Source organism: Pholis gunnellus (genome assembly GCF_910591455.1).
Source record: "Pholis gunnellus genome assembly, chromosome: 21".
NCBI lineage: Eukaryota > Metazoa > Chordata > Actinopteri > Perciformes > Pholidae > Pholis > Pholis gunnellus.
This window is the reverse complement of record NC_136548.1, coordinates 1,052,019-1,064,669: the sequence shown is the minus strand read 5'-3', so window position 1 is coordinate 1,064,669 and position 12,651 is coordinate 1,052,019. Positions and strand designations below refer to the sequence as shown.

Genomic DNA, 12,651 nt, shown 5'->3' with positions numbered 1-12,651 from the left:
TTATGGTGAAATTATAGAGTTATGATTTGATCACTATTAACACACAAAAGAGCAACTGCTGTAGATGCTGGAGCAAATTGAAAGTGACTGCTTGTGAATTGTCACACTGAAATAACATGAAGTCAGCTTCTGCCTGGAACATTGGACATCAGTCCAAAACCTGATGGGAGGAAACCGAAAGACTGAAGTTCAACACATGGAGTTCTTCAGATTTATCTGGGGACCTTTTTTTTGTGTGGGGGGGGGGGGGTCTGACCAACCCCAAGTTTAAAACTCTAAATAAGGAGTGAATGCTTGTGAGCTGTGTGACAGACTCATGAGCTGTCCAGGTGTACCCTGCCCCTCACCCAAAGCATGAGTTAGTCTCCAGCATTATCCTGAACACATGGATGCATAGGTTAATGTGTGTGGAACTATTATCACTGAGCTCACACACAACACAGAGGTGGAGAATGACATCATTGTATTAAGTCACATAGCCTTCAGACTTTTATGAAATGTCTGAGTTAAAGAATCACAACAGTTTAATTCATCGAAATACAAAAATAGCATTTATACAATAAAGAATACTAATATTGTACAACGCAGACTTTGTTGGTACATTAGGAATGTAAGCTGTGCTCATATAGTGACTGTTAAAATACTAAAATAATCATTATTCTCCCAAAAGATTTAGATTGTCCTGAACTAAAAGTACAGCAATCAAAATGAAAAACCTCACCCAAAACAAAACTAATGACTCATAAAAATAGACGATATCTTTTGTGTTGTGCATGTGATATGTGTCAGTTTAACATAAATGCATTTTCATATAGAAATATATTTTTAAAAGAAACCATGAGCCACTTTGTCGTAGTTATTACTCAGCATTAACCAGATCCCTCTGGTCAGAGAACCTCTACAGAAGCTCATTGTGTAATGGGCCAATCTCACTGACCACAGAAGCATGAAATTGTAAATTAGGTAGAAAATTGTTATGCAAGCTCAAAGACACCCACATTATTTGGTAACTATACTATGAGCCCACTTGTTCAGTTTGCTCAGAATAAGGCACAATATTCAAACTGATAGACATGATAGTGTCTGAAAATGGAATCTTATTAATGGTTAAAGGTCCACTGGAGGACCAACATTTAGAGGCCATTAAAGGACTAGTACGACATGTTGGCACAGATCAATATCATGCCCGTGTGTGTTAAAGGAATACGTCACGCTTGTATATCAATAATCACACCAAGTCCCCTTAAATTGTTGAGGAAAACGTAGTGAATGAAGAATCCTGAAATGCAGAAAAGTCTTGAGGAATCGGAGTAAAACAACAACAGCAAAACCTGATCAAAAATCCGTTAAACTCTCACACAACTCGTGCAGTATGATCCAAGTCTTGTTTATCCGGTTGTATGCTCACCACTTCCCAGACACATTGATTTATGTATTTAAAACTACATCTCATGCTTGTAAAGGTCCAGATAAATCTGAAGTGTTTTAAACAGTAAGATTTGAGTGAATTTTGTGAAGTGGTGAGCATATCTCAATGAAACTTGGATTATACTACACGAGTTGTGTGAGAGTTTGTAAATGGATGTTTTTATTAAAAGTTGTTTAATATACTTCAGTTCACAAAGGATTTACTTTGTTATTCTGACACTTTTTTGATTCTTAGTTCACTTAGTTCTTTTCTTCGAGAATTCAAGGGAACACGCGGTGACTAACTGATAAACAAATGGTCATTTTAAGGGTCTAAGCACAGGGCTGGAGTCAGGATATGGTTAGCCTAGCTTAGCATAAAGACTGAAATTGGGGGTACAGCTCACTGTCCTAAGTAATAAAAAAAAAAAAAAACACCTACCAACACTCACCAAGCTCACACTAACTAATAATAGACCTGTACATGAACTGTGGTTTTTTTTGGGGGGGGGGGGGGGGGGGGGGGTAATGCTGAATCTATTTTCTGTGAACAACCGCCTAACACAGCGATTGTGAGCAGCTTCCTGAAGTCTTGTTTTGCCATGTTTGTCTGTGTTATCTGGCAGCCCGGCTATGGAAGAGACACATCACAGCAGTGCTGGGCGGGTGGATAAACTGTTATTTGTCAAGAAATAGTGCCACACAAAATGTCATTTTTACAATTCTCATAGTGAACAGATTAAACAAACAATATACACTGTGAAAAAACGCAGCTTTGGTCTTGTTTTTACTTTGGACAGAGCCAGGCTAACAGTCCCCCCCTTGCTGTCTTTATGCTAAGCTAGGCTAACCAAATCTAGACTCCAGCTCCATACTTCTCACACAGGCATGAGATTCAAATCCAGCTCTTCATCTAACTCTGGAAAAGGTAATATGCACATTTCCAAAAATGCTTTTGTTTTCAGAGCAGTGGAATCAAAAACAGTACCAAGACACTCACATATGAAATTCCATTAGATTGGAAATGTAATTAGTGTGAATGTTAAGTGAAAATTCCTTCACTATCCAAGACTGATTTTACGGCATGTGCAAAACAGTTTGTTCCTGCTTAGATTTTCTACATCAAAATGTTTTGGGACAGCCATGGTAAACTGGAGGTGGAGGAGGACATTCTTCTTTCAGCGACTTGAGTTTTTTTTCTCCAAAATGGTGTCTCTGCTCACTATAGTGTCTTCAAGGCCTGTGGGTAGTACTTGAGGAAGATCCTGCGGGCGATCTCGTACGTGTCTCCCAGAGGCTTGCTCGGGTACCTGCGGCCATTGTAAATGAATCCCTTTTCTACCTGGAAAACCTCCTGGTTGAAGGCGTCCTGCTTGAATGGTCGTCCGCTGTCCAGACACTCTACCAGGGTGTGAACGAAAAGGCCCCATCGCTGGGCGTAGTAGTCCTCCATAAGGCCTCCCCACTCTTTGCTGGCGTAGTCCAGAATCTCACCACTGGGACCCCATAGGGTCAGCTGGTTTCTGGCGTTCATGTCGTAGAGCTGCGCCTCCTTCTCATCTAGGGCTAAGGATTGGGCCCGCTCCAGCCATGTCCCCAACAGGAAGTTGCGGTCGCTGCTCAGCAAACGATTAAGTTCAGGCAAGAGATCATTGACCAGCACCCCGCCTGCAATCAGCAGCTCTGGCAGCTTTTGTTTCTGGAAGGCGTCTACGATATCCTGGTAAAAGGAAGTCGTCAGGACTTGTAGGACCTGCCGAGTCACATCCACGAGGTCGTACCGGAAAGTCTCCTTGGACATGAGAGATGGAGCTGCCTCCATAATCAGTTTCCAGGCTTTGTACAAATCAGATGGGTCATACCAGATGCCAGAATTCATGCGAAAAGAGGGCCGGTGCACCAGTGGGCTATGGTTGTGGTTTCGGTAATGTGGCACTGTGCAGTTGTAGACGCTGGCGAACAGGAGCCTCCATGCAGCGGTCAGGTTCTCCTGTGTGCTGCCATAGCGGCGTATTGCATACAGCGACACCCACTTGGACAAGTTGACGGGCTCCTTGCGCCACGCCAGCTCGCTCATCAACTCGAACATCACAGGATTCTGCTCGATGCCCTCCGGTGTCATGCCTATGCCCACCAGGGTGGAGTTTGGGAAGTGTAAGGCTTTGAAGGGCCCTGAATTGATGCTCTCCACTGTGCCAAATAATCCACTGTTGCCCCCAAAGTTTTGCAGCATGCACCAGATGAAGGGCTGTCCGTAGAAAGACTCGGTGTAAGAGAAAATTGGCTCGGTCTCTGCAAACAGGTCCAGCACGATCATCCTTCCGAGGGGCACTCCGTGTAGCAGGGCCTGAATCTGAGCTGGCTTCCAGAACGCTGAGTCACTGAAGAACAGCCAGCCTTGCATCAGCCAAATTGCCTGAGGATCGACTGGGAAGAAAAAAAATGGAGATTTGGATGAGGGACAATAAGGGCACAGTTCTCAAACATGGCTGGAAACCAGCAGTGAGGGGGGTCACACATGGGTCATAAAACTAGGGCAATTATTGTACTTGTTACCCAAAATACCAGCACTACGACCACTATCGGATTTAAAACTTGCAACGTGAACTGGATATTAGTCACTCGGACACTCACCTGCAGTCATTGAGGCAAAGACAGAGCGACTGACTGCAGACAGGTAGGTGGGGTCAGAGGAGGGTGGCCTCATCTCATTGAAGGTGTCAGTGTTGTAGATGTGATCTGTACCAAACTGCTTGACCACCTGAGACAGATAAAGGGAACCGATCTGGCGGAAAAGTGGGTCGCGAGGGTCTAAGATGTAGGAGCACGAGTAGCTGCAGTTGAAACGAGCCCAAGACCCCAATCTGGTTACATTGGCTCTTGGATACAGCCTGAAATACAAGAAACACTTCAGAGACCCAAAGCTTTTGACCAAACTATTCCCTAGCCATATCCTCACATACGGGCTCTCTTAAAAGAATCAGGAAGTGGGACACAGAAGTGGAGTAAACAGAATGTACAGACTCTGAAAGCAACCGAAGTTGAAGAGAAATGCCCAACTTAATCTTCCTAGATATGTTTCCTCAAGGCTAGATTATAGGGCTGCAACTAACGATTATTTTAATAATCGATTAATCTGTCGATTATTTCTTCGATTAATCGATGAATCGGATGAAAAAACAAAGCATTCATTCCCAACCGAAAAAAATCGTGTGACGGTGTGGCGCGATAGCCTATCAACGTTGAGATGTTTCTCCTGTCATCACTGACGTCCTGCCGTTGTTGAATCAGGAAATTAATACTGTATCCATCTGTGTTCACCCAGAGCTCTACGATCCCTCATATCAATAGAGACCGGACCAAACTATGTGTATAAATGTGTGTGTGTAAACCATATAGTGCAAATAATGAATAGACGCTGCCGTATTTACGTCTAGATGACGTCATTGTGAGTGTTGATGGAGCTGCTACAATGTTAGCATAGAATAGCACCGATCGATCCGAGCTCCATTGAGAAAACAAGTACAAATGGGCATCATTACGTAGTTATTTCGGAGTCCCTTTTTGTCGGTTTATTGCCGTTAAATCACAGCCAAATCAGTTTATTGTGTGTTCATACAGCTGTAGTAAACAGCCGAGTGTGGCTCGCTAGACACAGTGAGCTCAATGAAATCCACGGAGCTCCTCTGGACTATGTTATGAACCAGACATGACGGCGTTTAGTTTCCCGTGATATCTGGGACTTCCACAACACGTACTAAGCAGCAATAGAGGTGATTTTTTTCCACGGTTGATGGCGGACAGTTGAACGGCTTTCAGGCCGATAAGCCGCGCCCCCTGTCCGGCAAGTTGAGCGCGATTCACGCGACAGAACATAAATAGTCCCCGGCGAGACACCAAACGCGATGAACGAGGCGCGAATCGCGTCATTCGCGCCGCGTTCATCGCATTTGGTGTGAACACGGCATTATTGAGTGCCGTAATAATCGCGCGACACAACGAATCGATAATGAAATTCGTTGCCAACTCTTTTCATAATCGATTTTTATTGATTTCATCGATTCGTTGTTGCAGCCCTACTAGAGTATGCATGAAATGAACTAGTTCATACAAAGTGTCTGAAGGCAAAAATGTTTATACCAAATCTGTATGGCCAAACTCAAAGACACGGTGAGAAGCTGATTATAGAGAGGGGCCAATGAGAATAACAGCGCAAGTTCAATCAACATTTAGGTTGATAGGACTTGAACCAGGACTTTAAATATCACCATTAGTATCAGCCTGTATATAATTCTGATATATAATTCTGAAATGTTGGAACATAAACAAGCTTGAGTCACCTGAGGATTCCCTTGGGAATGTTCCCAGAGAAGGCAGGCAGCACAGGAACCATGCCAAAGGATCTCATGCGCTCTAAGATTTTAAACTGCAAAACAAAAAGTCGTGAGAGGATTCAGTCAAAGGCAGCTGGTACGCTGAAATTCATCAGAAAACATTTTGAACATGCACACGATTGTATTCACAAAAATGGATGGCCTTTAAAAGAGATACAAGGCCTTTAAAAGGATAACTGTGGTTAAACGACAACCTGGGCCTCATTTTGGCCATTACTCCTAGTCAGAAAGGGCAAGAAACATCAACAGGCTGGAAACAAAAGCCACAGAGTGTTCATAGTTACTCGGATGTTTACAACTAACAATTTGGATCATAAGTGTAGTTGTGTGTACGCCCTTTTTTCTGTTCAATGAGGGATTATCGGCAACATTTCAGTTGTGTTCACCTTTAATATTACCACCAAATAAAGAGGTTTAGATGATCTGGCCAATCTGGGGGTTTGTTTTCACTATGTCTGAAGATGTCACTATGTATCAAGAGCTCAACTGATGCTTTATACAAAGTAAGTTACCATAAACAATAGGAATGACAACGACAACCCAATTGTCCAAACTGAAGCCACTATATGCAGAAAAGCGATGCGATTACAATTCCTTTACATTTTTCTGAGTGTCTGTAAATTGAAAACTAAGACAATCCATGTAACAGCTGGTGCAGTCTACGTGCTGCTTCCAGTCTCAGGGTTTAATGCTACCACTCAGTGGTGCCAGTCAGAAATGTCCTGATTCTACACATAGTGGCTTCCCACTGCGTTGACAAGCAAGGAGGTTTCAGTACTTGGAGGTAGAGCTGGTTCACATGCCAGGACTGTGGCAGAGGCCCACCGAACCTGAAAAGGTTTCCCATACGGTTCCAGGCCAGAAACGCCGCGCCCGAGAAGAACTCTTCAATCTCCGAATGGTTCAACCCAAGAGATTGGTAAACCTGAAAGGTACACAACAAGTAGATGAGTTGATGTCCGTCCACATGCTGCTGCACACATCAATCAACATGTATCTGCTTCTAAGAGATTAGGTTGTACTGGTCAAATTGAGATATAAATTACCTGCTCGTCTTAAAGGGGATGATAAAGAATTCCAATATGGTTTTTCCATGGCCTAGTAAAATTTAATGTGAACATGAGCTAGTCTCTCTCAAGGCCAGAAACCAGAGAAGTAAGTCAGATCAAGTATAAAGTGTACAATGAACGGGAGACCCACAGAATGTCTGTTTTCTTTTTGTCTTCTATTGTAGTGCTGTCAGCTGTGAAACAGAAAATGTAACATGTAGTCAGAGCATTCCCCTGGTGCTCAAGAACATCTCTCCCAATTCATGGTCTATGGAGCAGCTCCACACTTTGTGGACTGTCTTAGACCATAGGAATAACACGGATGGATTTAGAAAATGGGAGTAGTTCCTCTTTAATGACTCTGTCCTCACATCTCTCAGAATCACTTCCTCTTCTACTGATTTTGCTTATTTCTCTGAGAATAACGCATCTCTGAACTTGCTGCAAAACTTAACTATGCAGCTGCTTAACCCCTGAATCAACATATAAAACGTGATCATTTTAGAAGGCTTAAAAGAAGATGATGGAACATACATAACACTGATACTAAGAGCTGTCTTTACCAGTGTCCTTGTGGTGTAATGTAGATTTTGTAAAGAGCATGATCACTCTCAGTCTCTGCTCTTACCTCTTGCCACAGGGCTTCCTGGCCAGTGAAAGCCAGCGGCAGATTGATTCCATTGAGTGCCATCCAGTCGATCTCTCTCTCCCATCTTGGCCAGTCCCACCACACAGAGGAATAGCTAAAAGTGCAGACGTTCTGGTAATACCGGAATCTAGATACAAACACACAAATATATAGTTTACTATAAAAATGATGTGTTCAAATGAGATAAAATACCCAACAGTATATGCAATAAAAGGAATAATAATCCTAAAGTCCAACCCATTACTAGACTACAAAGCTTAAGTACTTAATGGAACAATGCTGAGTCGCAGTGTTTGGACAGTGAAATGCTCCACATTAGCTAAAAATCAAACGATGACTACGAGGCTTACAGAAAGTCCTGACTTTAAACCGTGGATGTACAATAATAACTGGATACGGGCGCTCAGCCTTGCTTATAATGTTGCCCAGTGGCCACTGGTGGTATTGCAATGTACATTTTCCCCTAAACCAGGGGTGTCCAAACCTTTTTCAAAGAGGGCCAGATTTGATAATGTGAAGATGCCCAAGGGCCAACAGTCCCTGCTGACATTATTTTAAACAATACACGTTGCCTATACATACACACTATTATTTAAGAATTATATTTTCAATGACACAGCAGGGATAATTTTATTTTAAATATGATCTTTAAAATGTAGCATTCTGGTGTACTCTGAGAAGAAAATTAAGTGATAAGACATTTACTTTAAGCAAAAAACTAATTTATTATTCAGTTATTAATCAGTATTTCAGGAGTTCAGTTTTTTTCAATCTATTATTATTATTAACCTTTTATGTAGACAAAATCCATTGAGAACGAGGTCTCATTTTCAAAAGTTTGTCATATAAAAACAAAGATAGCAAGAGTAACGAGAACCATCGCCTGTACAAATAAAGTGATTAGTTTTCATTGAACCCCGTTACTGTATTAACTTCCACTGTTACTGTAAAGCTGTGAGAATTGTGGCCTATCTTCTATTTGCAAATAATATGCATTCAATCCAGTTCAATTATTTAAATTAGAATGAAGAGTAAAGTAATAGCTGTGATCTATACACACCTCTGCATTAGCAACCTGCTGAAATGAAGATACAGGCACCTTAACCCTCTCTATCATTACTTCAGGGCCCTGTTGGGACCGGAAGTACCCTGGCTGTGGTCATCACAGTGAACAGTGTCTGGGAGTGTGATGAGAGGGCACGTGAGCCCTTGTTACTGTAGTTCATCTCCTTGGAGCAGAGGCAGCATTTAGCATACCCTACCGTATCAATATTTCTAAAACACTGCGACAGCAGGAAGCTGTACTCACGTCTGTTTAGAGTAGACCTCCACCTTTATCCAGGCCCACCTCCACCTTTATCCAGGCCCAGCTCCTTCACATCTCAGCCCTGCATCAAGCTGTGCTACACAAACAGCGTCCTCTCCCTGAAGCTCTTTGACCTCATCATCTCATCAGTATCTGGGCCTCATCATCGTGGTCTTAAAAGTTATTGTCACCACAAAATCATCCTCATTCTACTTTGAGTTAAAAAAAACAACCTGCCAGCAGATCCGCCGGTGTTCCGGTTTAACGTTAACGAGTGACCGCGTGAACTGAACCGGGCATGTTTCATCGCGTTACGTTTTTTTTCCTCCTAAATCGCGATAATGACGAATGTTAACAAACAAAGTTCCGCATGCAGTGGACATTATCGTTAACCGAGCAAGTCTGAACTGTAACGGAGGGAAAGACGGTGTAGACATCTTAACGCTGATTGGCCAAGACTCGACACATCAAAGATGTTTTATTGCGGTCCATGGAGGTTTTGTATTTGTAAAACTTCCCTCTACCTGAGAAAAGACATTCAAAAAAAGAAATCAGTGACATCATCACTATGAGATGTCGATGTACAGAGAGACAGAACAATAGAAAATGAACTGAATGTTAAAACCAAGTTGACAGATCCAGTTTCACAGGAAAAGTCACTAGTTTACTCATTACACCTACTCCATAGATGTATGTGTATTTATGATGTGCTTTGCTTGAGATTCTAGTAACTGTCAATTGTTATTGACGTTGTGGTCACATAACATGGCGTATAATTCAAATAACATCAGCACTGTTGTAATCTAAACCTATAGTTTCCTGCAGATGGTAAATGGCTAAAAGTTATAGTCATGGGAAAACTAAAGTGTGCCATGCTTGCCATAGCTTTTCCAATCTAACGACTGTATGACATAACTGGGGTGAGCTGATGCAGCACTAATGCACAACAGATAATTGAAAGGAACGGGTCCTTTAAAGGGCCCGGCTGTGGCACAAGTGTCCATAGTGCCCACAATAAACAATGAAAAGTAATGCGTGACCCCGCTCCATTTGTCATGCAGCCGGGGGTTTTGTTGTGCCGCGCTGCAGAGGAGGGGGCTGGGGTCACTGTACAGAGAATTCAAACACATATGGAATGGCATCCTCTTTCACAAAGGTTGACATCACAAGTTTTCATGATGAATCTACTTTGTGGGTTTTCTTTTTTGCTGGGAAGTATGGAAAGTCAGGTGTTCTTAGCTGCTCTCATTTAAAAAAGGAGCGATCACAGCACTGACTCACATGACTCTCATGGCAGCTGGTTATTCAGTAAGTGGGATTTTAACAGGAACGGCTCCTCCATCAGGTGAGGTCCTGTCGCTGATACTGAGAGGAGGAAGTGTTGGTTGCTGGTGTTTTGCTGATGTCAGCAAATTTACAGTCGGAGCTTACACAGAGTAATTACTGAAATTAGAGGAAGCTAGAGTGTGGCACCTTATGCATTTATAGGACATGCAGCTTATATTTGTAAAGCTCAATAGCTCTCTCTCTCTCTGCCAAAATGGAACAATAATACTGTCATATGAGAACAATCGTGCAACAAGTTTTGCAATCATTAGAGTATCCATCTATCCACCAATCTATGGACAGTCTAAACTAAATACTACATTATTAGTTTACTAGAGACGCATTACTCTATAAGAAGCATTTTAATTTTCTTGATTCAATAATTCATTTTTGATATCTCGTCCAAGTTAAAGTCATCAGAAGTACCTAATAACAACTGGCACAACAGCATCTAATGAAAATAATGTAACGTCAAACGTGTACAGAAGTACAGGACTTGAGTAAGTGTTCACACCCAGTTAGTCTGAGCCATTCAAACAGTAATGAAGCGGAATGGTAAGGTCTTCTGTTAACTTCGACATGAACAAAGTAGTCATGTGGCTGCTAGTAACTGATGTGTAGTAGTTTGCATACTCACTCGTGAGCGGGTGTCCTATTGCTAAACTTTGCTAATGTGAAAAGTCGAACATTTCCACTGAATTTCAAAGAGATGAGCTCTGCTCGGTGTCCTGGAAACGTGCATTAACGTGCTAGCCAGTATACGGGTCACTGACCTATGCGGGGTGTTGATGCGCAGGACTCCGGTGAGCTTTGGCAGAGGACGAGGCATATCCAGCTGGTCACCAGACCAGGAAACATGACAGTTGCAGAAATATTTCAGATAGTTGTAAATGCCGGAAGCCACGGCCACTCCGGTGCTGCCCGTAGCGACTATCGTGTTGTCTTTAGTGGACCTGAGCTCACACACATCCAGGCTGTCGTTGGAAAGGCTCCTGTTGACCGACACGATGAACTCCGTGGACCTGGTCCCGAGCAGGCGCTTCAGCAGCTCCTCCACCGCTCTGCCCTGATCCTCGTCGCTGGCTTTCGGTTTGATGTGGTCCAAAGAAGGGAATTTACAAAAGGCAGTTACAAAAAGACAGAACGCGACGACCAGAACCGGACCACAGCTGCTTCTAGGTGACATGTTGAATCCCCGGTCAAGTGAAGCCGGAGTTTCCCACCGTAGCGCAGGTTTAAATACAACTCTATGTCTTAATTTGCATAGAACCAGGAAGCGCTGCTTCTGCTGGCCAATCAGAGAGAGAGAGTGCAGCCTCGATTCTAACTCGTGGCCGATCAGAGGAGGCAGTTCCCATAAAAAAAATTCTTTTGAGAAGCCACTGTTTGTCATGGGACCAGTCTGTCACGGGATATACAGGACTGTCTCAGAAAATTAGAATATTGTGATAAAGTTCTTTATTTTGTGTAATGCAATTAAAAAAACAAAAATGTCATGCATTCTGGATTCATTACAAATCAACTGAAATATTGCAAGCCTTTTATTCTTTTAATATTGCTGATTATGGCTTACAGCTTAAGAAAACTCAAATATCCTATCTCTAAATATTAGAATATCATGAAAAAGTATACTAGTAGGGTATTCAACTAATCACTTGAATCGTCTAATTAACTCGAAACACCTGCAAGGGTTTCCTGAGCCTTGAAAAACACTCAGCTTGGTTCAGTAAACTAAATCACACGTATGGGGATTATCACAATATTCTAATTTTCTGAGACAGTCCTGTACATATTACAGAAGTGGCCTGATTTGAGGTACAGGCTTGATGTCATGTGATCATGTAAAAGCACAAGGTGAAAACCTTTTGACTTGGTGGATCATTGAATGCTCACTCCTGAAACAAAGTTCAAAAACACCAACGAGGACAAATGGTTAACATGTTAGCTTGTACATTCTAATTTAAGGGCCACTCCTTCATTGTGTTCCAATTGCAAATCCAGGTGAAGGAACAGAGAGAGGACAGAAGCAGGAACAGAAACAGGGTCTTCTGATCACAGCTGACGTAGTTGTGAGGCTATCTACTGTTACTCCCCTATTAGTCCTCACTTCAAATGTGATAATAGCTCGATAGGGTACATGCATAAATGTTTTGCTCATGTAACAGAGTTAATGATTCCACTTGCCATCACTGGTCATTATTTGCTCATTTTACTGTGAATTTAAGTTATTACTAATCCATATCATCTTCACGTTATTTCCTCCTTTATTTCTGTAAATATCATTTACAATGTAGTGTCATTAGTTTCCCACGGAGACAAGTGTGTTGTGTGTCACATGAGTGCCTTCTGCTGGGCCCCTGCAGACTTGAGTGGTTCGCCCCTTTCGGTGACCACTGCTGCTTTACACTGCTAACTTTATTTAGCATTAATGACATGCTAACCAACAGCTAGCTAAAGCATTTGTTTCTTTGCTTTGGCAGTTCCCGGAGCTTGTTACCACGAGGTGGGCTGTGAGAAACC

At 42.4% G+C, this 12,651-nt stretch overlaps 1 protein-coding gene across 1 annotated transcript; it reads right to left on the bottom strand.

The window, feature by feature from the left end:
- Positions 1-446: 446 nt before the first annotated feature.
- On the bottom strand, positions 447-11,317 carry naglu (N-acetylglucosaminidase, alpha; the record flags this gene model as incomplete). The annotated part of the gene is made up of 6 exons (XM_079182645.1): positions 447-3,834; positions 4,042-4,298; positions 5,748-5,833; positions 6,580-6,726; positions 7,479-7,626; positions 10,905-11,317. 6 exons carry the CDS (start codon positions 11,315-11,317, stop codon positions 2,630-2,632), a joined length of 2,256 nt encoding a protein of 751 aa, XP_079038771.1. The 3' UTR covers positions 447-2,629.
- Positions 11,318-12,651: the final 1,334 nt, after the last annotated feature.